The sequence below is a fragment of the Stylophora pistillata genome, chromosome 1, assembly GCF_964205215.1.
Source record: "Stylophora pistillata chromosome 1, jaStyPist1.2, whole genome shotgun sequence".
Lineage (NCBI taxonomy): Eukaryota > Metazoa > Cnidaria > Anthozoa > Scleractinia > Pocilloporidae > Stylophora > Stylophora pistillata.
The window spans coordinates 14,859,316-14,886,093 of NC_142519.1; the positions used below are offsets into that span (position 1 = coordinate 14,859,316).

At 38.1% G+C, this 26,778-nt stretch overlaps 1 protein-coding gene across 1 annotated transcript in view; it reads left to right on the plus strand.

Annotated features, from left to right (window-relative positions):
- Window positions 1-26,653, plus strand: part of LOC111324318 (uncharacterized) — a 29,196-nt gene extending 2,543 nt beyond the window's left edge. Inside the window, exons 3-35 of the mRNA XM_022927850.2 lie at window positions 917-981; window positions 1,314-1,423; window positions 1,928-2,043; window positions 2,673-2,779; window positions 3,257-3,376; window positions 4,135-4,270; window positions 6,146-6,274; window positions 6,697-6,747; window positions 6,872-6,946; window positions 7,861-7,937; window positions 8,808-8,886; window positions 10,008-10,162; window positions 12,182-12,445; window positions 12,869-12,985; window positions 13,416-13,488; window positions 13,835-14,053; window positions 14,938-15,140; window positions 15,236-15,463; window positions 15,805-16,164; window positions 16,554-16,638; window positions 17,062-17,188; window positions 17,623-17,876; window positions 18,618-18,874; window positions 19,558-19,584; window positions 20,087-20,176; window positions 20,532-20,582; window positions 22,052-22,124; window positions 23,993-24,082; window positions 24,182-24,265; window positions 24,492-24,548; window positions 25,066-25,137; window positions 25,276-25,305; window positions 25,532-26,653. Of these exons, the coding sequence (XP_022783585.2) occupies window positions 917-981; window positions 1,314-1,423; window positions 1,928-2,043; window positions 2,673-2,779; window positions 3,257-3,376; window positions 4,135-4,270; window positions 6,146-6,274; window positions 6,697-6,747; window positions 6,872-6,946; window positions 7,861-7,937; window positions 8,808-8,886; window positions 10,008-10,162; window positions 12,182-12,445; window positions 12,869-12,985; window positions 13,416-13,488; window positions 13,835-14,053; window positions 14,938-15,140; window positions 15,236-15,463; window positions 15,805-16,164; window positions 16,554-16,638; window positions 17,062-17,188; window positions 17,623-17,876; window positions 18,618-18,874; window positions 19,558-19,584; window positions 20,087-20,176; window positions 20,532-20,582; window positions 22,052-22,124; window positions 23,993-24,082; window positions 24,182-24,265; window positions 24,492-24,548; window positions 25,066-25,137; window positions 25,276-25,305; window positions 25,532-25,591 (4,041 nt within the window). The 3' untranslated portion in view covers window positions 25,592-26,653. The remainder of the gene's footprint in view (window positions 1-916; window positions 982-1,313; window positions 1,424-1,927; window positions 2,044-2,672; window positions 2,780-3,256; window positions 3,377-4,134; window positions 4,271-6,145; window positions 6,275-6,696; window positions 6,748-6,871; window positions 6,947-7,860; window positions 7,938-8,807; window positions 8,887-10,007; window positions 10,163-12,181; window positions 12,446-12,868; window positions 12,986-13,415; window positions 13,489-13,834; window positions 14,054-14,937; window positions 15,141-15,235; window positions 15,464-15,804; window positions 16,165-16,553; window positions 16,639-17,061; window positions 17,189-17,622; window positions 17,877-18,617; window positions 18,875-19,557; window positions 19,585-20,086; window positions 20,177-20,531; window positions 20,583-22,051; window positions 22,125-23,992; window positions 24,083-24,181; window positions 24,266-24,491; window positions 24,549-25,065; window positions 25,138-25,275; window positions 25,306-25,531) is intronic.
- Window positions 26,654-26,778: the final 125 nt, after the last annotated feature.

Genomic DNA, 26,778 nt, shown 5'->3' on the forward strand with positions numbered 1-26,778 from the left:
ATAAAAAATATAAAGAAAGGCTGGCTGGCAATGTTCTGGAGGAAAACATCTAAAATTTGAAGTAATATTTTCTGTTGTGTTTTGGCCAAGTAATTTGTTTTTGTCCCTGTAAGAAGTAGTTTTCAGTCATTGGACAGGAGTTTGTCTGACAACCATATTTTCTGTAATTTTTTCGATTTATACTGAATACCTTAAAGAAGATGAAGATTTCTACTGTGACCATTTAAATCTCCTCTTGATATAATTTGTTGAAAGCCATATTTATTGGCTGGGTAGCTTGATAGTGCGCTAGGAAAACTACATGTATGTGTAATTGTAGCTAAATTAAACCATACTCAGTAGGTATTGGAGATGGGGGAATTGTCCAGCTATCTCACAGAATTCTCTAGCTCAGTTTCAGTGGCCTGAGGAATGTATTTTTCATATGAGAAGAGTATTCCCTGATTGTTATCCAGCTGCACCAAGTAGAGAACATGTAACATGCAAATCAAGTGCAAAGATCCTATGATATTGATTGGTCAATTTAGACAGTAAATTGGTTATTTTGAACTGGTGTGGGACTTGCACATTATTTAAGACCTGCCAGTGACCCTTTCTCTATTAGCTTCACTTTTCCTGCCCCATAACAAATAGATGTAAAATAAAGCAGTTAGATAATAACTGACATATCAGACATTTTGGTGTGTACTATCTCTGAGTACTTTTTCTTGTTGTTTGTGGTTTGTTGTTTGTGTCTAAGCTCCAACCCTGACTTCGAGTCCCAGCAAGCAAGCTTGTAAAAATACCCAGTGGTAATATGCAGCAAAAGCTCTAACAAGATATATCTGCATGTACTTTTATACTCTTCTCCTTTTGCCACATTTTCTTGATGAAAACCTTGATTGAATGTAGATTATATTGTTGTATGTTTTTTCAGGTTGCAGTGGGGATGACAAAGGAGATCATGGGTACAGATTTCAGGAACAAAGGGGATGAGTTGGGGTAAGCAACAGACCTCAGATCTTTGGGTCACTTTTATTTTCCCACACATGAGAATTTTTAATAACTTGTACACTAATATATGTAAATTAGTTCCCTTTTGGGTTTGGTTTTATTGTATAGTTCCATTACATAATTTGTACACCTTTGCAATTCAGCTTCCAGCTGCTATTAAGGTATTCTTAATAAACATCTATCTATCTATCTATCTATCTATCTATCTATAACTAAGCCCTCTTTCCTAATTTTTGTATTTATCAATGCTGTGATAAGGTTTAAAATTACTTTTACTACTCATTTCTAGCACTCAAAAGTCATATTTGTCTGTTGTATAGTAACTTACGTCCAGGGGAACTTTACTTCAAACAAGAAAAGATGCGAGGATGGTCTGGTGTGCAACAGCAAGACATCAGCAACTTTGAAAGGATTAGAACAGTTGGAAAAGGTAGCATCACTTGTTATACAAACAGTAAAAACTTTTCCTGAGACAAATGCATGTGAATTTCTTATCCAAACTACTGATTAAGTTTTCAAGAGCATGCAGGGACTTTCCATTACAGGTTCCAACAGTTTTTAAGCATTGAAAGAAAATTCCTGTACTCAAGATGTTGTGATGACTTGCAAAGATTGCTAAACGGAGTGATGTGAAGCTCTAAGTTTTTCAATTGTTTGGGAACTTACTACTCAACCTTGTGGCTTATTATTCTGCACTCTGACAAACATGACATTTAGTGCAGTTCACTTGACTTGTCTGATTAGAGTCTAAAGTCCTTCTTTCAGATTTACCATCATGATGATACATGTCATGGAATAAGTGTGGGTCATTTAGGTGAAATTGTTGTATACAGTAGTAGTACACATTTTTGATTGCCAGGCATTTAACACACCTAAATGCATTTGAGTTGAAAAGTGTATCATACATGTACACTTTTGTTTTGATATTTTCCAGGAGCATATGGTGCAGCTGTGCTGTATCGTAAAAAGGATGATGACTCACTTGTTATCCTGAAGGAAATATCTCTCCTTGACCTGACAGCAACTGAAAGGCAGATGGCAATGAATGAGGTTTGTCTCAGTCTACAGCTTTAATTCTGACTGTTTTGTTTTTTATTTTTATTTTTTTTTTATTTAATGATTCACCCGAAGATGGGTGTAAATACAATAGGACTCTTACGTCCCCTCCAAGATATTTACACCCTTAATCCCAACCCCTAAATTAGATTTAAAATCCCAACCCAACGCATTAAGCCTACTGTGCTCAATGAAAATCAACTTCTTGATGCTTGAGGTGTAAGATTATTTTTATTATTTGTACATGTATGTTTCTTTTGACACAGCACCATTTCAATTTGGATGTTAGCTTAGCAACAGTATGCTACATTATAGCATCTTGTCAAGAAAGTATTAAAAAAAATGGGAGAGTGTTAGAGCCACAAGTAAATATATGTATGTCAAGGGGGAAAAATTGGAAATTTGCCACGGGAGTTACATGATCTTGAAAATAATTCAAGATCAATGAGCAAGGATTGTACAGTTTAATTTTCCTGGTACAGGTCTTGAATTTTTTTCATGATCATTTCTTGCTGAAGGTAAAACACGTGGGTATGTTAAATGCTATTGAATTGTGTTTATATAGTTCCAGTATATGATTGTCTTGTTAAGTGTTGTCAACGAACAATTTCATATCTTCACAGGCCAAAGTGTTGTCCAAGCTTAGTTTGCATCCTAATATCATCAGTTACTATGACAGTTTTGAAGTGGATGGCACACTCATGATTGAAATGGAGTATGCTGATGGAGGGTGAGTTATTCAGCATCCACACAGTCTTTATCACATGGCTTTTATTTAAGATATCCTTCAAATTTAAGCTGCAAACAATTTAATACCTACCAAAATATTTCTCAAAGATAAAAGGCCCATGTAGTTAGTTATAACTTATCCACATTTTATAGAACATCAGGAAGGGGGGTATTGCTTCTCCCCCTGGATGGATTTCAATCTTTGCAGGTTACCTTTATTCTTTCTTGCCAATAAATTATTAGATTTCCCTTACAGTTTTTGCCTTTGTATTATTGAGTGTTGAGAAGACCTGCAAGAGTTTGATGTCTTGCCAAAAAATACCTAGGAATCTTGCAACCTGAACTTTTCATTCCACACTTCAAGCACCATACACCCAAACACAGCAATTATTAATTTAAAATGATTTTTTTTGCAGCTTCTCTCTCAAAGAATTTTCCTCTCATTCTGTGTCCTTTGAGCTTTTCCTTTTCCTTGTAGGACCCTAGCCCAGTATTTGTCAAGACTGGAGAAAGATATGGAGGAAAGAGAGATCCTAATAATCTTTCAACAGATGCTGTCTGCCTTGAAGTATATTCATGTCAACAACATCCTTCACAGGTCCTAGTTTGAAAATATTTTAAATATTATTCATTTACACTTGTTGTTTGCATTTTTTTAAATGTGTATCACAATTGAGGGAGATTTTATCTCAAGAGGCATAATTTGGACTTACTGGTTCTTGAAAGCTGTAAGTGACTTTTCAAAATTAGTACTCTGAAACATTTAGTACAAATGGAAGTACTATCATGCTCTAAGGGGTTCATGGTCTACCTGGAGGTTGGCAAAATTGTGTTCTGAATAAAAATTGTATAAATAAGTTTAGGTACATACATACAGTACATACATACATACGGTAATTGACCACTCTCTCATAGGGCTTTTCAGGGCCATTCTTACAACACTATCCACCCATCCCGCCCCAGGGGAGGACATCCACCACACAATAATCTCATGCATGGGAAATTAATGTCTCCTACCCCTAACCCTGCAGGAGATGGGACCTACGGTTTATTCGTCCTTATCCTAGAAGACTAGAATATCTATCCACTTCCTGATATTACAGAAAGGTAGCAAATTCTCCTCAGTTGTTTTAAGACCATGAGTATTGGTCCAGCCGGGACATGAACCCTTGACCTGCCGCACAACACAATCCGGCGCTCTAACCAACTGAGCTAACCGGGGGGTGGAAGGTCTGTCTTAAATCTCAATGCTTCCTGAATAGGTCTCCTAATTTGTAATTAGAAGCAGGCACGTTGGTACTATTACAGCAATGATTATCTGATGATTTGACGGTTGTGTACTTTTGATCCTTATAGAGATTTGAAGACAGACAATATTTTCCTTACAAAGGAAGGTGTGGTCAAACTGGGTGACTTTGGTATTAGTAAACAGCTGGAGGGCTCCAAGGCAAACACAGTGCTGGGAACACCTTATTATATTTCACCAGAAATGGTAAGCTTATCTGGTCGTGGCTGTTTGAATGCTTGACAGAGCTAGCCCCTCAGTAGGTGGATTCATGCTGATGTCATTGTTTACATTTTTGCTCATTTGCATACGGCTTTGCGTAAAGAAGGAAGCATGTTAGATACAAATTGACTTCAGGCAGCTAAAGAGCTAGAAAACCTCAGTACATGGTGAAATTTTTAGCTCTTTGGGTGTAATATTCAAGGAGAAATAGTCCATCAAAAACTGCAAAATTTCTGGGTGGCAAAAGCGCTAATGAGCTCATACATTCTATGTAAAATTTTGAGTTTTTAAACCCGTGTTGTGCAAAAAGTATTCAATGCATCAGGCTCGTATTTATTGGCTGAGTTAATCGTACTTTGACCTTTCGATATTCAGAACTGATTTATTTTTAGCTCCATCAGAAACTGAATTGCTTATGCTAATGAGGCAAATATTGTAAACAAGGATTCCCCTATAAGCTGTGTTATTATATGTATTATATGGCTGTGTCTCACAAGGATTGGGAACTACTGAATTCACGAATTTGATTGGCTGAAATCAGTATTTAAAGCGGTCTAGATTTTCCCTTCTAGACCGGCATCTAGACTGGTCTAGAAAAAAAAGGTACAAAGAATATAAAAAAGTGGTATACAAGACACAGCCATATGATAAACATCTTATTAACTGAGCTAGGTCGGTCTGTATGGGAGAATCTTGACCTCGGTCGCTGGTACAGACTTCACTGCGTTCGGTCTGTACTGGTGACATCGGTCAAGATTCTCTCATACAGACCTCCCACTCAGTTAATAAGAACTAAATATAGCCCTGGTTGTTTTAAGGGTGGATAACATTAGCCACTGCCAGGATTCATTTTATATCAGGTGGACAGCACGATACATTTTGTTGACATTTATTTGTTGACATTTATTAGTTAGATAGCAGTTTTTCAGTTGGATCAAGTTATGTGCCATTTGAATAACTAGGCCCTGGTGATTACATGACAGCAAACAGACCACTCCGTTCAGCAGATGATGATTCACTTGCTATCTAGTGGCAGTGGTATCCAGCCTTTGAACAATTGATCATTGTCACATGTCTGCAAAAGAACTCGTATTGAATCACGTTTGTTGCAAATGATGGGTGCCTATAGCCTCTATCTTCATTGTGGACTTTCAATCTCAATTTCAAGAAGCATTCAGAGTGGTATAACATTCTTAGCTCTACCAACCTTTTTTTTTTTTTAAGCCATCCCACCTCCTGCCACCAACCCTTCTACCTACCCTTCAGGCTTAACATGCAGCATACAACCATTGAGCATGAAAAAAGCATAAGAGTCACACAACTGAGAGCGACTCTAGCTTCTTGAGTGCTTAGCAAACTTCCCTTATGCATCCATAACTTGATGGTTGCATGCTGCATGCTGTACACTATCCATTTTTTTTATAACATTGAGACTTTCATACATGAGAGAGAGACTTTATTTCAAGAGGGTAGCACGTGACAGTAGTTAATCTGATAATCCTGTGGCCCTCTATTAACCCACCCATCCCATGCCAGGCAGAGGACATCCATCACTCAGTAATCTCGTGTGTGGGAAATTAGCATCTCCTACCCCAACCCTGCAGGAGACAGGACCTCCATTTATTTGTCCCTATCTGAGAAGACTAGAATATCTAACCATTTCTTGATGTCATAGAAAGGTAGCAAATTCTTCTCAATTTCTTGTTTCGTGTAAAAAAAAAAAAAACAAGCAGAACTAACTGACGTCAGCATGCAACCCACGGGCAAATGGATTGAGCGTGATGTCCAATCAGAGTGTGCGTCTTTTTAGAGCTATTTTATAATTAATGAATGACATTCATTTGGAATGGCTTTTTGCAGTGTGAAGGTAAAGAATACAACCATAAGAGTGATGTTTGGGCTCTGGGCTGTATACTTTATGAAATGGCCAGTAGACAAAAAACATTTGAAGGCTCCAACCTTCCAGCATTGGTCAACAAAATCATGAAGGTGAGTTACAGACACAAATGAGAGCATCTAACTCAAGACACTGTAACTTTCTGTTTATCACTTATGAAATTGCCAATGTTGTTTACATTTCTTCCTCTTGGCTTTTTGTCGACTGATATTTTGTTAACAAAGTGAGAGTGTGTTACTTTTCTGTCCAAAAGAGTCAATCTTGGTTGTAATTAACCTTTGAATTAAAGGAAGGATGTGGGTCTACAGGAAGGATGTGGGTCGAGTTTTTTGGGGAGTATATAGCGTTTGTGGTGGTAATTTACTAAATCCTCTTCCTGGTGTATGCAAATGTTATCAAATTCTTTCTCCAATTAATGTGTAATCTTGGATGTATCAATTGGGAGGAACTGTGCTAAGTTGTAACATTGTGGATAGAAGCCAATCCATCTTTTGTGGTTTATGCTCTGTTTCAGGGTCAGTTTGCACCAATAAGAGGGAATTACAGTCCAGAGTTTAGAGCTATAGTAAGTATTGGACAATACTTTTACAGATTAAGGGTTTTGCCTATTTGTTGTGATACTTATTTTTCTCCTCCTTATTTTACTAGATTAGTGAAGTTTGCTATGATTTAATATCTATTCATTTCAGGTAGGGGAGATCCTTAAAAAAGATCCAGACTCAAGACCAGATGTGGACTTGTTGTTAACCGAGTGTCTCCCTAAGGTATTTTTCTGATGAATGTCAGCATTCTTATTTTGTCTGATTATGTATTACTTACAATACATGATAATTTGTAAAATTGTCTTTTGATGTGTAGTTTTGACTTTGATGAGAGCTGTTGTCTATGATTCAGTGAGGCAGACTAAAAAATTAATATTTGAAGTATATTCTTTTAAACTATTCCCTCTTTTGTATGACACATGACTGAAATAGATTGAAGTTGAAAAGCTGATTGTTGGTGGTTGGGGTAAATGGTCTTATCCAAAAAAACTGTTTTTTTTTTTCATTGGTGTGACATTGTCCTGCCCTGATCATGCTCTGGGCATTTCAGTGGGCTCTTCCAATTTTATTATATTGGTAGTAATTATACAATCCATGTACTATAGACATTTAATTATGCACATTGCTTGTAACTATTGGTTTTAGATTCTGAAAATGTGTGATTGCGGGTCAACATAAATCAGCTAACGTACACAGAATCAACACATCATATCAAGTGTCATTGATTGATGGATGGATTGATCAACATTATTGTGTATCCTAAAATTCAACTAATGTTTTGGTTTTCAATTTTTAAAACCAGTATGACATCAGTTACCCTTTGTCTTGTATTTATATTCAATCTGAAACAAACGAGGAAAAACCCAGCTGGTTTGAAAACTTTAATTAAAAGAAAAAGTTTGAGTCACAACAATTACAGTTGTATTTTGCCCCTAGGGACATTTATTTTCCAATCATGAGTTGTTTGCTTTAAATAACTTTTTTTTAAACTCAAACTTTTGTTGTGTTTTAAAATGATGTACGTTCGGCTGCATAATAAATGCACTTTGTATGGCTTCACTTTTGAAATCTGACTTGTTTGCAACATTAAAAAAAGATTGTTTGAATATTAATTTATAATTATCATTATTTTTAAGCTCATGAAAAGATTTGAAGACACAAGTGAGGATGAACTTGGAGGCTCGATTGATCAAAGCCGTAAAGTAAAAAAAAGGTGATAAAATTTTCCTTTGGTTCTTCCTAATCTGGATGCATATCCAGCATCTGAGATAAAGGATTCCTTGGGCTGCATGGCTTGAGATATCTTTTTTATCCAGATGTGGAGAATGTTCCTTTGTCGCCTATCAATAATCTTCTGCAAGAAAAGTGTTATAATGCTGCAATTTTCTTGTGCAGGATGTAATTCCCGTTATATTGACGAAACTAGTCGCCACTTCTCTACTAGGATAAAGGAGCACACGGAAAGCGATAAAAACTTGCATATATTTAAGCATTTCAACACATCTCCTTCTTGTAAGAACAAATACTCCCTTTCTTGCTTTAGTATTCTGGATTCTGCTAACAACTCAATTGATTTAAAACTCAAAGAAGCTTTTTATATAAATAAGATCAAACCTGAACTTAACAAACAATTACAGCATTATAACACTTTTCTATCGTTTTAGTTCACACCTTTGATGTTCGGTGTCACATTGTAATTAGTACCCGTTTTTGTATTACATCATACTGTAAATATTTTATTCATCTACTTATCTGTTATATAATTACTCACATTCGTTTACTCATTGATTGAAGATGGCATAAGCATGCCGAAACATGTCTCTCAAAAAAGTTGTCTTTTTCTTACAATATTTATCATACTTGCTACTACTACGACCTTAAAGTATCTTTAAAATTAAACAGTATTTGGAACACTATGAATTTGTGGCTAGAGAATACTGGCATTTCTTATAACCCTAAGAGTTATGTTCATTTATCTCACCTATTCTTCATGATTATTCATTTGTCTGTATTACACTACCTCAAGTACATGTATATCACCTCTTACCTTCTGATTCATTGAAGTATAATTGTATTATTTCAGAACTCTTCTGTATTACCTGGACTTATTGTATACCAACATGTGTCCCATTGAAATTCCTGCCAAGGGACAACTGAGAGAGGTGACAACTTCTTTAGTTAATTATTTCTGAAATCATAACTTTTTCTTGCCTAATTGCTTTGCAAATTAAAAAAAGAAGTCTGTGTTTGCCTTCTTACAATGTACATGTAAGAAACAATGACCAGGCTACTTGAAGTTTTGCTTTAATGCTGATCAATTCTTTAAGTCAGATGTATGTTGAGTGGTTAGTAATTATTATTAATTAATTGATACTTTACTCAATATTTCAGTCAGTTTTAATTGAAAATTATTTTATCGTTTACTTAATATTTTTATCAGTTTTGTTAAATATTGTATAATTGTGTCTCCAAATTGTGCCTTGGCACTAGAAGGACTAGACACAGAAATAAATAAATAAATTAATAAATAAATAAATAAATAAATAAATTAATTAATTGATACTTTACTCAATATTTCAATCAGTTTTAATTGAAAATTATTTTATCGTTTACTTAATATTTTTATCAGTTTTGTTAAATATTGTATAATTGTGTCTCCAAATTGTGCCTTGGCACTAGAAGGACTAGACACAGAAATAAATAAATAAATTAATAAATAAATAAATAAATTAATTAATTAATTAATTGATACTTTACTCAATATTTCAATCAGTTTTAATTGAAAATTATTTTATCGTTTACTTAATATTTTTATCAGTTTTGTTAAATATTGTATAATTGTGTCTCCAAATTGTGCCTTGGCACTAGAAGGACTAGACACAGAAATAAATAAATAAATAAATTTAATTAATTAATTAATTAAATTAATTAATTGATACTTTACTCAATATTTCAATCAGTTTTAATTGAAAATTATTTTATCATTTACTTAATATTTTTATCAGTTTTGTTAAATACTGTATAATTGTGTCTCCAAATTGTGCCTTGGCGCTAGAAGGACTAGACACAGAAATAAAGGTTATGTTGTGTGTTTGTATGTATGTAGATACATGTCTGCACTGCTACTTACATAGTCTGCAGGACCAGTTCCTGCTTCTTTGAAATATTTGGTACTTTTCCATTAAGGAGGGCTTTGAAATCTGTTTGTCGCCAAAAATAATCTTCTACGTACTAGATAGAGTCTTTTATCATTCTCATAATTAATTATTACACCTGTTTGAAGGTTGCTGTTGGCAGTTCTCATGTTGCCATGGTAACAATGGAACATGTAGTTTACACATGGGGTAGTAACTGCTGTGGACAGCTTGGACATGGAGATAGTTGCAGTCTAGAAAAACCTGCACAAGTAGAAGCACTCAAAGAAAAAACTATTTGGAGGTAGGGGATTGGAATTAAAAAAAACAAAGTTCTGTGAGACAAGATTTGTTGATCAAATGTAACTATTTGATTGTGTTAAGTCTGGTCATCACTGGCATCGTTCCTTCCGCTCTATGTGGAGAACAAGGCCAGGAAGGCTAGTTACCTTTTACTTAGAAAATGTTTTCATTGAGCGTCTTGAAAACCAAACCAAACTCATCGCTATGGCAAACTAGAGGGTTGATAGGAAATTATGGGGTGCCAAATGTATTTTTATTATTTAGAGTGGTTATTTGTATATAACCAAAACAAGTATGGTTACATGTAAATAACCACATTGCAGTTTGGTTGTTTATAAATAACCAAAACGAGACATTGGTTATTTATAAATAACCAAAACACGAATGTGGTTATTGGCTAAATAACCAAAATTGCAAAGTGGTTGTTTGCTAAATAGCCAAAACTGAAAATTGGTTATTTGTAAATAACCAAAACTGAAAATTGGTTATTTGCTAAATAACCAAAACTGAAAAAGTGGTTATGTGCTAAATAATCAAAACTGAAAATTGGCTATTTGCTAAATAACCAAAACTGAAAATTGGTTATTTGCTAAATAACCAAAACTGAAAATTGGTTATTTGTAAATAACCAAAACTGAAAATGTGCCACTTAGAAATTCTCAGCAACAGGTACGTCTCAAGGCAGATCGATAGCGGTGTGTTGTCTTCCGAAATGTTAAAATGTCTTGTTGTTGTTGTTATTTCCTAGTTCAAAAATAGAAGGAAGTCCAAAATTCCAATTTACGAGTCTCAAGAGACCACAAGAGTTTTTTTCTCTGTATGCAGCAGTCCAGGGTGTACCAAAAATAAATTACGGGTACAATCTAGCATCAAACTCCCTCAAACTCATTGTTTACTATTCTGAAAGTAAATATTTCGGAAGACTTCCTTCTATTTTTGAACTAGGAAATAACAACGACAAGACATTCAACATTTCGGAAGACAACACACCGCCAGCGATCTGCCTTGAGACGTACCTGTTGCTGAGAATTTCTAAGTGCATTGCACTCTGCAGCAGAAATTCTTGCTACCGCGTCATCGTTGGAAGCCATGTTGAGAGAGATCGACGTTGAGTGTTGGTCCGGCCGGGGCTCGAACCCTCGACCTCCCGCACAACAGTCCAGTGCTCTATCCATTGAGCTAATCGGGAGGCGGTTAACTCATTGTAGCAAATGAGCGCGAAATGAGCGGGAAAACAGGCCACGTTGTTGTTACGTCTCCATACCAAATTAGGTAAATGACCAATTTTGCGCTAAATAACCAATTTTCCATGATTTTGGTTATTTAGCAAATAACCAATTTTCAGTTTTGGTTATTTACAAATAACCAATTTCCGGTTTTGGTTATTTAGCGCATTACCAATTTTCAGTTTTGGTTATTTACAAATAACCAATTTTCAGTTTTGGTTATTTAGCAAATAACCAATTTTCAGTTTTGGTTATTTAGCAAATAATCACATTCATGTTTTGGTTATTTATAAATAACCAATGTCTCGTTTTGGTTATTTATAAATAACCAAACTGCAATGTGGTTATTTACATATAACCATACTTGTTTTGGTTATATACAAATAACCACTCTAAATAATAAAAATACATTTGGCGCCCCATAGGAAATGTATTCGAACGGCTCTTTCGACATTGCTGATCCTTGCAGCGCGCGCGTCTCGTATGAAATTAGTAATTTATTAACCCACCATATACAGCAGGTCTCTGTAACTCAGTGATGAGGGGTCGGAGCGTGTAATCCGAAGGTCTGAGGTTTGATTCCTCATTCGGACTCAGATTTCTCTCTTTGACTTACGTTCGTGACAGGACGGAAATGAGATCTATTTTTAGAGAAAGCAATTCTAGAGACACCTTAGAACTCAAATTGAACACAAAATGTAAGAGTGAAAATATGTTGATGTAGATCTCAACCAAGAAAAATTGTTTCTTTGTCCCAAATGATCACCATGTTTTTTTTTCTCTTTTGTTCCCAGAGTAAGCTGTGGAGATAAATTCACAGTGTTTGTAACAGACAATGGTATTGTGATGACTTGTGGGCAGGGTGAGCTCGGCTGTTTGGGGCATGGGGACTGGTCCAGTTCATCCAAACCGAAGTTGATTGAAGCGCTGTTGAGTTTTGATGTGACATCTGTCAGCTGCGGTAATGCTCATGTTGCCGTGGTTACCAGTGATGGTGTAGTGTTCTCATGGGGCTGTGGAGAAGATGGGAGACTGGGTCTGGGCGACGAAGATAATCGGTACGCGTTGACGGGTTGAACCCAGTGAAGAAACAAAACTAATGTCATACTTTGAGGCTTGTCACGTGTAACGACAGTATTTGCCTTTTACACAAAAATTTGTGTAATTGAAAAGAGTAAAAGCGTAGTTAAACGTAAAACCATCTCGACTGGCTGTGTCCCTATCAGCTCATGGATGTCGACAAGGCGAAGAGGCTTTTTCCAGCGAAAGACAATTTTTTCCTAAACATTACTTGCATATCTCCTCGCTGAATAACGAGATATGCTTTTGATCTTTACTGGCTTTCTTACTTGACTCCTAGAAAGTCTCCTTCTTGCCTCTGTAGCGGTTTTCTGACAAGCAAGAATTGTATTTTTGGTAACATATCAGTAGCTTGGGCTTCTTGTGCAGAATTTAATGTTTTTTTTTTTTAATCCCCACAGCTGTATTCCTACAGAAGTGACCACGATAGATGACACCGTGTCTATAAAACAGGTCAGGTGCGGCTATGACGGGACAATGTTCCTCACTGATACTGGAGCCCTTCTCGCCTGTGGCAGGTTTGTCGAAAGTAGTTTTGCTCTCTCCATTTCTGTTCAAACAGGTTTTGAAAACTACGGAGATAAAAGTGATAGCAGAAGGAAACTCAGAGGCATTCGGATATGTCGTGGCAATTGTTTTAAACATTGACATTTAGCATGGGACCATGAACCCCACTGGGCAAAACAGACGAAGAAATGAATAACGGAGCCCTAAAGGAAAACCGGGAATCACGGGTCATATCACCCAGTAGTCCCAGATAAATATTTATTTCCCGTGGTGATAAAGAACATTTGCTGGTGCCTTTTGGTTTATATTGTTGTAGTGATTGGTACTGCACTGTTGACTTTATATCTTACTTTAACCCCAAACAGAAGCAATGACCCAGACTAGGTTATATATATCTGTCAATAGTTATTGACTTGTATTTCTTGACTTTCTCTGTAACAGCAATGCAAACAATAAGCTTGGACTTAACAACCGCCAGGGATTCCTGATGCAAATGAAGAACCTCCTAAATAAGGTACAACTGTGGCATGCGGTGTAGTCGGTATTGTAACTCTGTTGGTTAACAGCGTAGTAAGTTTGTCGCAACACAGTTCAAAGATCGTCTTTAGCGTTATTCGTGTACTTTTTCTTTTAAACCTGGCAGCTTGCTCGTTTTCATGAACTTTAGGGAGATCCGGTATAAATGGAAACTATCAGATACAAAACTTGAATCTATCTCGCTTTTGGTACCAGCGTTTTCTTAATCCCATTTGAGGTATTTATTCCAAGTTTCTGATTCAACATATTTACTTTGGTTTCGGTTCACGACACTCAATCATAACGGCTCGCGTTGACATAATGCTGTTTTCCAAACTGAACAGGTCCAGGTTGATGGCAAGAACGTCCCCACAGCTGTCAAAGTGTTATCCAAGCACCGTGTGCTTGATGTATCCCTGGGTCCCGCCCATAGTGCGGCGCTTGTGGAGCCTGGTTTGGTGTACACGTTTGGTGACAATCAGTACGGACAGCTTGCGTGTAATAACTGCAAACCTCGAGAAGTACCAGCCATTGTCAAGGCGTTAGAGGAAAAGACGACTTCGGTGAGATGACGATGATTTTAGATTCAGACTGTGTAATGATTAGTTTATTACACACTCCAATTAATCGTTATCGTCGACTCGTTTGTGTCTATTTTCGTTTGTGTGTTTTTTTCCATCGGTCGGTCATTGGTTTGGTTTGCATTTTAGAAATGAGTATGATATGTGCTTGCAAGTTAGGAGAAATTTCTAGTACTAATACTAATACTGTATGTATTTCAACATTTATCTGTCTTGTTATCGCCTCAATTTACACCAATCAGGTTGAGGAACAGATGTCGCGTCATCTCTGCCAACCACTTAAGCATCTCTTGCTTAACCACCTTGCCCCCCTCCTCCCATCCCCCCTTCTCCCTTCCCCCCTCCTCCCTTCCCCCTCTTCCCTTCCTCCCTCCTCCCTTCCCCCTTCCCTTCCCCCCTCCCTTCCCCCCTCCCTTCCCCCCTCCCTTCCCCCCTCCCTTCCCCCCTCCCTTCCCCCCTCCCTTCCCCCTCCCTTCCCCCCTCCCTTCCCCCTTCCCTTCCCCCCTCCCTTCCCCCCTCCCTTCCCCCTTCCCTTCCCCCCTCCCTTCCCCCCTCCCTTCCCCCCTCCCTTCCCTCCTCCCTTCCCCCCTCCTCCCTTCCCCCCTCCTCCCTTTCTCCCCTCCCTTCCCCCCTCCCTTCCCCATCCAGCGCTGTTAGTAACAGCTGATCGATCTGGGGCCCCCTTCACGTCGAGGATCTTTTTAATTATTCTTTCCTCCAGCTGGTTGACATTTCCTTAAATTACTAGATAATTAGGTATGATATCATCGCAACACTCTCAAGCTGATGTGTGATGTTATCCATGTCACAAGATTCCTTTTTTTAATTTTCTCAGCCACTTAATTTTGACTTGGTTGTTCTTTCAGATGATTTTCTGCGGCAATGGCTTCACGCTGGCCGGAACGAATGAAAATGACCTGTATTTTTGGGGGACAAGACCCGCTGATCGCAAACGCAGCCAGAGCGAGAGTGGAGACAAGACAGATACTGAAGGTAGCAGCAAAAAACACATGCGAAATCCAAGTGCAAGCTTGAGTATCGGCAGCGCTGATAGCTTGGAAATGTCTGGGTAAGGATGTTAAAACAAGTAACGTTTCTGGGAGAAAAGGTGGTCTGGGTTGAAGCCTGGCACAAATCTTCACAAATTTATCCATTTATTTTCAGGAATAAGAGCGATCATAACAGCGGAAACCATTCATGTCTATCAAAAGATACCAAGAAACGCAGAGAAGGCGTGCTCGAAAGTTCAAGCGCGTCAAAACTCGAACGGGGAAAAAAAGAGGGAATGCAGGAAGGTTTCTCTATGCCACAGTCTTGCAAGAAACGGAAGGATGGAATCCAAGAAGACCTTAATGGAAGCAGTGCTAGTCTGATGCACAAATCCGCTGACGGGTCAGTGGACAGTTTGACAGTTTTCTGGGTTCCGTGCCGTTTACATTGGTGATGTTTGGTTACGATTCCGCGCTCGGAAATGTAGTTCAAGAATACGAGTAGGGTTTTGTTGGCGAGAAACTAACAAAAGACTGCATTAAAGTTGTACTTTGACGATTTTTTTTTTCCTTTTTCCATATTTCTTTCTTTATCTACAATCCGGCCTGAGGGTATGCCGAACTCGATTTGGTACCATAGGTGACTCTTTCCTCTCCCACGCTCGGGATGGGGGAACTCTGTCAACTTTTTGTTTGTTGTATAGACTACCGTTGAATTTTTCGTCCTTTTTTCCTTCTTTCCAGAGTATTTTCTGATGGTGATTGTGGATCAAAGGAAGACCCGTCTGTAAACTACATACGAAATACCTCGCGAAGAGGACAGCTAAGTGACCAAACTTTTGCCGCAGGATTTTTGCGAATCAGCGACAATGAGACAATACCTTCGCCTGTGCGATTGTTTCACTGGGACACCTACAGCATGTACGGAGCGGGGCAAGAGCACGAATTTCCCGTCTATTTGTTGGACGTTAATGGTTTTGGCATCAACGTTTTCGTACAGATAGAAACAACAGCACCACTTCCTTCCAAGAGGAGATCAAAGAAGAGATCATCTAAGAAAGCTAGTGAAAGACGACTGTCTAAACAGGCCTCAGTCTCTGATAGGTAGATATTGTCGTTCACGTGATCAGTGCGTGACTCAGTCAGGGAGAACATAAATTTTCGTTTCAACTGCGCCGATGATTTACCGTTTTTAACTTGACATCGCCGTGATTCTAGGGTAGAAGTGCTTACACATGATATAGAAGGGTATGACATGAACGGCATCTTCCTATTAAAATATCAACAGCTTATAAAGCATCTGTATTTTAGAATCGAGATTTTACAATAATGAGGGAAAGGGAAAAGTTCAATGTCAGTTAGAAGAGCTATGATCCCTCTCATTTGCTCTCAAATTTAAGTTTCCGTCTTTTTCTCCCGCTTTTAAAATAATTTCATCTAAGCTGTCACCACAAGGCTTAATCCATTAAGAAGCACTGAATATTGTTTTACAGTATTTCTGGTCACACCCGAGGACCTGCTGGTCTGGACTCCTCGATGGGATCAAGCTCATCGGAACTTGAGACTACGTTGGGTGAGGTAAGAATGGCAGTAATGATTTTCAAGAAAGAAAATGGTGTTTATAAAAATTTCCGACTGTATGTGGTTCGACTGCATAAGCGGCACTTACTCACCAGGTGGAGGATAAAACCACTGAGAGTGTGTTAGGAGCCAATGATGGCGCGAACAGTAAACACCTGTGAGCGTAGAAAGACGCAAGCGTTCCAGGTTATGATTGCTTCAGTTTTTTGAGAAGGTGGCGCGAGATTTTTACACCAATCACGAATTATACAAAGGAATAACATCGCAGTCCCCCTTTTCTCTTGGAACTTTCAGTTAAGAATAAGAAGCTGTTATTAATTATCATATGAAGTCATTACCTCCGTGAGCAGTAGAGATGTTTTGCACATGTTGAAGAGAGGGACTATGTCAATAGCGTTGTTTTATTTACTTTTGATTTAGGCCCCCACTTGGCTGAAAAATGAACTCAAAGAAGGAATCGTACGTGGAGGTGAAGATCGTGATGACTCAGAAGATGAGGACGGTGACAGCGAAGAAGCAGACAGTGAAACGGAAGAAACAGACAATGGTGAGATGGAAGACTTTGTATCAGAGACATCCACAGCTAAAATTCCGCATCTGCACGCCATGAACCTAGAGTTAAAAGCTCAATTGTGAGCCTGTAGACATATCTAGAGCAGACGCCTTTTGTACAAAATGATGCTTTTCTTTCTCAATAAACAAGTATGCGTGTTTATCTTAAATATGGGAGCCAGAAGATGGGCCTCGGTTAAACCCATTGTACAAAAACCAGTCGATGGATGAACATAGAAAGGAGTGGCTTATGTGGCTGATAGATGACTTATAGATGCACACAACAAACGGTCATATATGAAGTATCTAATTAAATTAGAGAAGCTACATAATAAAGGGTCTGAAGTAATTGATTCCTCACACAAGATCGTAGTTAAGCGACTGCTTATAAATCATTTTTTATCTTTGTGGCTTCTTTATCCCGAACAGGTTTGGACAGAGAGAAATCGAAGCTGACGGTGGCAGTGGAAAATGCATCAGACAGTGAGAAGAATTCTAAGAGCCCCACCAAAAAGCTGGCAGAAAAAGTGGAACGATTTAAGCAGAGTCGAAAGTCTCGCTCGGAGACAAGGATTGTTGGTGGTGTTGCTATAAACACTGTGGGTAATAATGTTCCTTTGAGTGTACAGTCGAGTGCTGTGTCGGTGAAATCTGAATCAGAACTGGACAATATACAAAACAAGGTAATTGTTTTATTTTTGTGTCATTTTAGGTCAAAGTTCGAAATCGTATTTATCTAAAACCTGAGGTGTTTATTTTAGTTTGACTATTCTTCCTTTTCACCCTGTTTTCATCTTTATGCCGACTTTAGCCATTCCTTTGTTCCCTCCGTTTCTTTTTTCCCTTCCCCTCATACTCGTTCCCAATCCTCTCGCTCTCCTCTACACCCCCTTCTTTCTCTTTTCTTCTCACACATTCTTCCCTAACGAATATTACTAACGAGAGCTATGCTGGAGATCCCTCTCTTATGGAGATCAGCGCTCCTTGAATCCCAATATGATATACAGTGGTGGTACACAATGATAAACTGCAGGGCTCGCCTGACCAAGCAGACAATTTCCAAAGCTCTCCTGCAGTTTGAAATGATTATAGGCGACGTAAAATAGCCTGTCTCATGCAGATTGGGTTAAAGCTGGGTCCTACTATGGTAAACACCCTGTGTCATTCTCACTGATATCTAAGAATTTACTGTCGTCTTTGTTCGCGACGCTGATTGAACTTGTTAGATATGAGGCATTTTCCATTTCGCGGTTAGCTTCGTTACTTCCATAATCGTCAAGGTTTTTATTTTGTATCATCGATAGTTGATATCCGCTGATTTTGCAGTAAATGCCAGTAGGTAATTGAGCTAGAAAAGTTTGCGTCTTGAAATGTTGTGGATGGTCACAATCAGGAATGTAATCTGACCTTCAATTTTATTCTAGGAAACTGGCACCGAGTCTACCAAGAAAACTAAACCCAACACTAAGGAGTCATTAAACTTGTCCAAAGTGTTTCCTCGGCCCGCTAGTAGTCCAGTAACCTCAAAACACAAGCGTTCCTCGTCGGACGGAATGATCATTGACGAGAAGACAAGGACAACCTCAGACTCTGGAGTAGAGTTAACTCCTGTTGAAAAATTTAGCAGCTCAAGTGAAGGATCCGGCAGCACGGCGAGTGGCTCCCGGAAGATTTCGTTAGAGTAAGTAGAGGGTGCCATTTCCTCGAATAACGTGTCCCGATATCCGGCGTAGCAGTCTTTTTTGTTTCGTTTTTTAGGCAAGTAGGAGAGGGTTAAGCTAAGCAGGTTGCCTTAAAGGAAACAGAAAAGACTATACGCAGGAAGATATGTTAGTTTTTTTCAAGTTCAGCCGCAAGCAAGTATCTTATCACAGGACGGAACTTTAAAGAAAGATGTTCAACAGTTGACATAGGTCTTAGAAGACTTATAAAAGGGTAGAATCTGAACCCTTTCGAACCCAAAGTAGTTCCGATGTCGCCTACGGGTGGTCTTTCAACTAAGCTACAAAGAAATACCGGCCTCATTCTAGGTTCATGTGTGAAGAGCTTCCTGCAAACTGCAAGGGTCATTAATGTTGAAAGCGCCCAGTGTGCAAGAAAGGGGAGGAGAGATCATACATTTTGTACTCGGTCGTCGACCATTCAACTAGGTTACCACCATACTCTGCCCATTGCAGCCTGACATGTTCGTTCGTCTTCTCAGTATAGACAAATAGGGGATGCCCCCCCTGTTTTTCTTATTACTTGCTCCTTTCTCCTTCAGCAAAAGAGTAACGAAATGTTAGAAACAAGGCATCGAGTAAAGCGCTAAAGGAGGACATTAACGTTAGCTCGTATTTACTCAATTGTTTCTTTGTGTTTTAGAGTGCGGGTTCCGAAGAAGAGTGCTGGGTAAGATAGTTTAGCTCGGTGATGAATGTCAACACCTGTATGGAAGAACGTAAAACGTTTAATACATGCATCTCATTATGTTACACGTATCAATCTTACTAATTTTGGAGACTCTTCTCTCTGGTTTTCGGACCAAAATGAGGTGATTTTTGGATTGCATCAACGAATCAGCAAGAAAAATGGATGCATCTTTGTCCTGTTACACTGCACCGAGATGTTTTAGTATTTTTTTCAATTCGCTGGTTTATTCTCTAAACAATGAAACGTTCTGGAACAAGAGTTAAGTTAAAGTTAGAAATATCCCTAGATTTACGTACTCTTACTGCAATTTTCCAGTCGATCATTTCCTTTAAATTATGATTTAAAGGAAATGATCGAATGGATATCTCTCAGTGAGTAATTGAGTACATTTTTTTTAGACGACCAATAATACCTAAAATGCAGTGGAATACACTATTTCAGTTTATTTTTATTAACAGCTTTAATATTTTACGTATTTTAGGAGCATGTCGCCTCAAGCCCCTCGCTCTCCAAGAGCCAACGATCGGCAAACGAGCATGAGTAAATCCGTAGATCGACATCTGGAGCACAGGTGAGTAGAGTATGAGCCAATCAGTGAAATATATTTTGGTCATTCCCCTGCTTGCTAGTAAAGAAATGATCCTTGCAGATAAGCCTCAATTAAAAAAATTGCAGAAAAGAAGTCTGAAAAAACTCAGTCTTCGACGGGATATTATTAACCTTGCTTCTCATACACTTGTTGGGAACCAGGCAGATTTATGTGGGTTACCTTTGTTTCTGTTTAGGAATCTGATCACAGTTAAATAAGGTGTCGATTTTGCTGGGGCTTATTTTCGTCGCGTGACTTATTGAACGAATCGCGTGCTCGCTAAAATATTTGATACATTACCATACCCATAAACAATTTTCTAAATATCCTTTTCCAGGAGACCCGCGGGCAGGGCGCGGTATAGTCAGGGTCCATCTAGGAAAGGAGGGTAAGTCAGGGGTACAACTTTTAATTTCACAATTTTCGATTTGTATCCTTTTGTTTTTCCGTCGGACTCCCGTAAAAAATTCTTTTTATCTCAGTTTTTTTTTTTTTCAATTTACTCCAATTACTTAAGAATCTCCCGAGAGGAAGTGTTTCTTCTTGTTCTTTTTTTTTTTTATTTTATTTTATTTTATTTTTCCAGCTTTCATGTCTTTAGGCTGATAGTTTCGAAAGAAACTGTTTGGGGCTGCGTCGGTGGGAGTAACGAAATAATTTGGATATATCAACAAAAGTTGAAATGGTAAATTGGCCACCGTAATGATTACAAAAGCTGACGTTTCGAGCGTTAGCCCTTCGTCGGAGCTCCGACGAAGGGCAAACGCTCGAAACGTCAGCTTTTGTAATCATTACGGTGGCCAATTTACCATTTCAACTTTTGTTGATATATCCAAATTATTTCATGTCTTTAGTTAGCCTGGTCTGGTTTACATGGTGTACTTCAGCTGGACGATCCCAACAAATAATTTTTTCCAAACTTCTGGGATAAGGAACACAGGGGCATTTCTTGAGTCATTTGACGTTCGGCGATTTGGGCGAAATTTTTGTCTTCTCCATTTCTCATACTTTTACGATTGTAAAAAAAAAAAAAGCCTGTAGCTTTCACTGTACCTTTTTTCACAATCCTTGAGGTAACTGATATACTGTGAAGTCAGTTCCTATTTTCTGCTTTTGCAATCGATATCTTATGGTTGCTTGGATCAAGTCTTCACGTTGTTTCTCAAAATAACCGAAAATTCTCTTTACTGAAAATTACTTCTGAACTGTAACCTATTGTTATTCAAACGTTTCTTTGTCAAAAAAGCAAACAATTCTGAAAACAATTAGAAAGCGCTTTTTTCACTGCTTGAGTCAATACATCTTTTAAATTAATCTCATTTAATTCTTCTATCGAAGAGTGTTTTTATTTTTAAATGGGTCGAATCTTTGCATGAAGCGCAAATTAACGTTCGTAGCCATCCTGTGTTTTTGTACTCAATTTTCTGTTTTACCCGTTTCGAGGCAACGGACAATTTTAAACTGCATTTAGCTTTGCCTGGAAGGTTTTTTGAATTAATTACGGCAGCCCAATGACACGTTCGTGTTATCAAGCGTCGACGGGAAGCTATTCGTCGAGAAATATACCTGATAAATATCGGAATTAAGTTACTCATCAACGGATAAATGCTTGAATGTTAAGTCAAAATGCTACTGTTTTGAAAGACAATTTGGATATATTCAAAGGAGAAAGAGGCAGGCGGTAGCGCATTTCGCTTTGATGTTTAGACATAGAACAGAATTACTCTTAATGGAAAGTTGAAGATTGTGTTGACGTACGAATAATTTTTTTGTTTATAGCGTTTTTTCCTTCTCTGTGCCGTCAGGTTATTGCTTTATTATTTAGGGATTTTGATTCTGTTTCGTTTTGCTAACCAGGGCCGGTCGTTTGACCGATGACAAGAGAATGACAGCGAGTGACGCTCGATCGGCTCTTACTCGACGAGAACAGGTATTTTTATTCTTTCAGTCAACTACAGTTCGTTTCCTTCAAAGCTTCGGCTCAAACGTGCGCCGCTCTTTAGGACTTATCGTATTGTAATTTGAAATGCCGTTTCTGAACATGTGAACATTAGAAATGTCGCTTTGTTCACTTAGTGATCGAGACAAAGCCGTAAAGAAAACTTTATTTGTGTTAAGGTCAATGTGATTGGAACGAAGTTTCTTTTACAAGTCGTTTCGCGGCTTTTCATGATAGAATATCGGTGTTGTGTGAATTTTATTGATTGAAAACACAGACAGACTATCCACGTGTTGAAATTATAGATTGGCCATAAAACGAATTAATGTCCCTTGAGGTTTCCTCTAGGAAGGAAAGAAGTCTGTCTCGCTACCTTACCAGTGGCTCGAGTTAAAGTGATGATACCCTTTATTTGAAAATTGCAAAGGTACATGATGTATGATTTGTCCTTCTCACAAAGGATATATCAATGAATTGAAGAACAGAAACACTAATCTAACTTCCTCCCACCAGATCAGACACGAGATCAAAGTGTTTTCTTTAACAAAGCTTACGAGCAAATACCAGTTACACTGCTGTTGTCTTTTAGTGAGAATTATTTTAGGCAAAATACCAGTGGTGAGACCAAAATACAACTGATATTTTGCCAAGGGGTGCGAAAATCCTTGGGAAAAAGAATTATAGGACATTCTAGAGACATCATTTACATACCTCAATTTCTCCCAGACGTGGGTGTTGGTATTTTAAATGTCATCTTATCTTACAGTTAATCTTCCAAAGAAAAAACTCTGTCAAAGCTAAGAGGCCGTCAGATTTCGTCGCTTTGAAATTTTTCTTGTTTAGTTTTGATTTTTATTTTCTCTGAGAAATCCGCAAGCGCGAAATGCTATGAGTTTTTAAGACGTAGCCTGAGTTGTAAATGGAGTGAGCGTGCGGAGACATCGGGCGATGTGTATTTTTAGCGTGTTGGATAGCATTTGCGGTTGCTCGAACAAATAATCACTTTAATTTACTTCTAAACGGAAGCCAGTCACAATTCTCAGAGCATGCAGTCTATGGATATCATTACTGAGATTTGTCTACTGGTTGTGTTTTGACATCCAAACGTGAGCGAGTAAAATTTGCAAGATACGTGCACAAAACCGAGCGCTCAGAGCCGCTCCAAAGGCGGTGAAGGACTTTTTGAAGTCTAACTGATAACTCCAATGCGCGCTATTTAGTAACTTTAATTCTTCCGGCGGCAGATTTGAAGTTTGAAAGGAAGCATCTGTGAGGTTTTAGGTCAAGAAGTTTACCATTCATTGTAGCAGGGAGCTATAATCGGCAGCAAAATTAATTGAGGCATAACATCCGCATACCCGCCTTTAAGGAAGTTCTTAGAGATGTAATTTAATTGAAGTGCAGTTCTCCTTGCTACCCCCATTCAATGTGTTACAATCACAGAAACTAAAATTCAACATAGTGCAAGAGAAGAGCGGTTGAAAATTAGGGTACAGGGGATAAAATTGGTACGTTAGGCCAAAATTTGGCGATTTAAATGGTAATTTATCAAACCTCTTGTCTGATTGTATAAAAAGATGATTACAATATAGCTAAGTGCCTGAGGCTGTCGAATTTCTTGACGCTGCGTTTACTTATTGATTCAGTTGACTGACCGTTTGACGTAATGGCTGGCTGACTGATTTGCAGGCTGGCTGACTATTTGTCCAACTAACCACCACTTACTGACTCTTTCTGGGTGACATATTGACGGACAGAAAGACAAACAGAACAATCGACCGACCGACCGACTTTATTTCTTGAAGGAAGTGTTCAATTGCCAATGGTGTTTTGCTGTTTTTGTTGTTTCGTCTGACCAGGCCGTTTTGGAAGAGTTACGCCGCGAATCTGCTGCTAAACACGCTTATCTCCAAGAAGAAATCGATAGACTTAAACTTGAGAAAGAAGAGGTAAATGAAACAACGTAAAAGAAAGAAAAATCCTCATTTAAAGTTTGGGTTCTAATCTCCATAACTTATCTGAGTTGAACGGTTTAATTCTTGATCTAGAACGAACGGCGATTACAGGAGCTACACAGGAAAGAATTGGAAGTGGCGGAGAAAGCCTGGGGTGAGCAAGAGAAGGAGGCAAAGGTTGGTAAACAGTTGGAATATGTTTTGTTGAAATTTTCGTTGAGGCCATTATCGTTTTTCGATCTATAGTCCGAGCACCCGAGTGTAACTCGAAATAGTCACGACACCGGGGTACATCGCCCGACTGGCGAACTCGTTACGTCTTGCGGTGGTTTGTGTCCGAATCTAAATAATACGTTGTTTTTTTTAATAGTCTTACAAAGTAATTTTATTGGTAAAATTCCAGGAAAGAGAGGAGAAGTTGTCCCATGAAGTCCTTAATCTCAAAATGGAATTATCAAAGGTGAGCTCTTAGCTAAAGGAAGTGTTCTTGGTTAGTTTGTGGTCACAACATGGCAAGATCAAGGACTTCAATTGAAGAAACAATAACGGTTAAAGTAGACCTCACTTACAGTGGCGAGAATGATTATCTATCTTTTGTACACGTGGCAAATAAACCTCCTTGGCCTCGTTTATCGGGTAAAATTCTAGTATGTTTACACATGTTGGCTCTGGGCCAGGAAAGCTTATTTACATGAATATTACAGGTAACAATTTATTCCGCCATTTTATGAAAGAAGTTTGTTGGTTTATTTTAAGGTTTAGGAGTGCAAACGATGAAAATTATACCAAGGAAATGAGACCAAGGAAATAAGACCAAGGAATACGGATGTGAAAGAAGTTTTCTAGCGTTAAGTTTTCTTTTTGAGCGCTTTCTTTGCTTTTCTTGTCCCTGGTGTTCTTGTCAACCATTACTCAAAAAAGGATGACATACAAACACCATCAGCATATTGACGTATTTGTGTTTTACTATCTTGTAGCAATTCGATAAACTTCAAGATAACTACAACGTGGTGTTGTCGTTACAGGAGCAGTTAGCTCGTATGCAGCAGGTAAATAAGCCCCCTACCCTCTCTACCCCTGCCACCCTCGGCAGAAGTGTAATCACAACTGAATTAGGAACATATTGCGTTAGGCCAGTAGTATGAAGTACCTTTTTAAAATCAATCTGTTACCTTTATCTCCTTTAGGAGCAACTGAGACAGCAGGCAAAAGAGAAGGTGAGATTCTTCAAATGTGTAGATCATGGACCAGTTTTTCGAATTGCTGTTACAGCTAATCAAGGAAAATAGTCTAAACTTATAACGGCACTTTCCATTTGCACGGAAAACTCTGTCTTTATTATGGCGGTAAATAAAATGAAACTGCCTACTTTTTACTGGAATTTTTTTGATGTACGGTCCCTAATGCTTTGTTTTGTTTTGTTTTGTTTTTTCTAATTTACAGCGTCAAAATTCAGCACGACAGAAACCCATGGCCAAGAGCTCTGTATGTAGGGTGATGTGAACTGTTCCGTGCTACGTGACATCGTCTCTAGTCTCAAACCACCAATTTTGGAATACCGATAAATGCCACAGAGATGCAAGAAGAGATAATTTTAATTGTTTGTGTATTCTTTTTTTTACCTTCCTTTAAAGTTAAGCGCTCTGTGGTAATATCGTTTTACCCTCAGTTGGTACAAGGGTAATGTTTTAAGATCTGTCTTTGGCTAGATATGAAAAAAAAAAATTTCCTTCTATAAGAATGCATTTGAATGAAATTTAAGCTCATACTTTGAGCAACATAAATAAGGAATTTCAATTGTGCCCGGTTTCGGGCAAAAAATTGTACAAAAGAAAGAAGTATGCTTCAAAGTTTTTTAAACTTTGTTCATGAGTGATATTGCCATTTATAGCCTGTTTCTAAGATCATCCGTAACAAGACGGGCACATTTTTATCTGCGAAAGCTTTGAAAGAAAATTACTTAAACATGTAATGAACCTAGCTATGGGCAATTCAAGATTTTCATTCTGAAAATAGCCAAAATTAGTTTGACTGGCAGCGAAACCCGAAACGAGTTGTCATAAAAAAAGGGAGCGTGGCAACTAAGAGCGTAGTCGTGCGAGATCACACTTTGGAAGTGTTGCTTGTCAACCTTGGCGCGAATGTCGGTCTAGAGCTCTATTTACTAAAATGTACGTTTCCCTGTTTTGTATTACTTTTCAACTCTATGTAACCCTCTAACTCCCCGAGGTAACTGTCATTTAACTTCTTGCCATTCCAATACGAAGACATAAGTCTCCTGTATGCTTTACAAGGAAGCCAGTTGCGAAAATTACTGACTGGATCTTGGGAGTTCAAGGGTAAAAAAAGGAGAGAACCTTTTGTACCATCGTACTATCATCCTTGCATAATTGACGTGGTCTCTCTAGTTGATCCTATTTCTTAAGGATAGTCACGCCTGACTCTTTAGTTTGGTAAAACAATGTTACTGCTAAAATATTGTAATACAATTCTCTCGAAGCAAAATATTTTTCTTACTTGTACAAATCGTCTTTAAATAAATGCAACGTATGTCTGTTTCTTGTTTGAAGGCGTTATTTTTGTTGTAAACTTGTGGTAAAAATTTTCTGAGAGAGCTGTAACTCTAGTCACAGGAGTTCCGTTTTTTTTTTAATTTTTTTTTTTTCAATTTTAGACAAATGAAAGTCCGA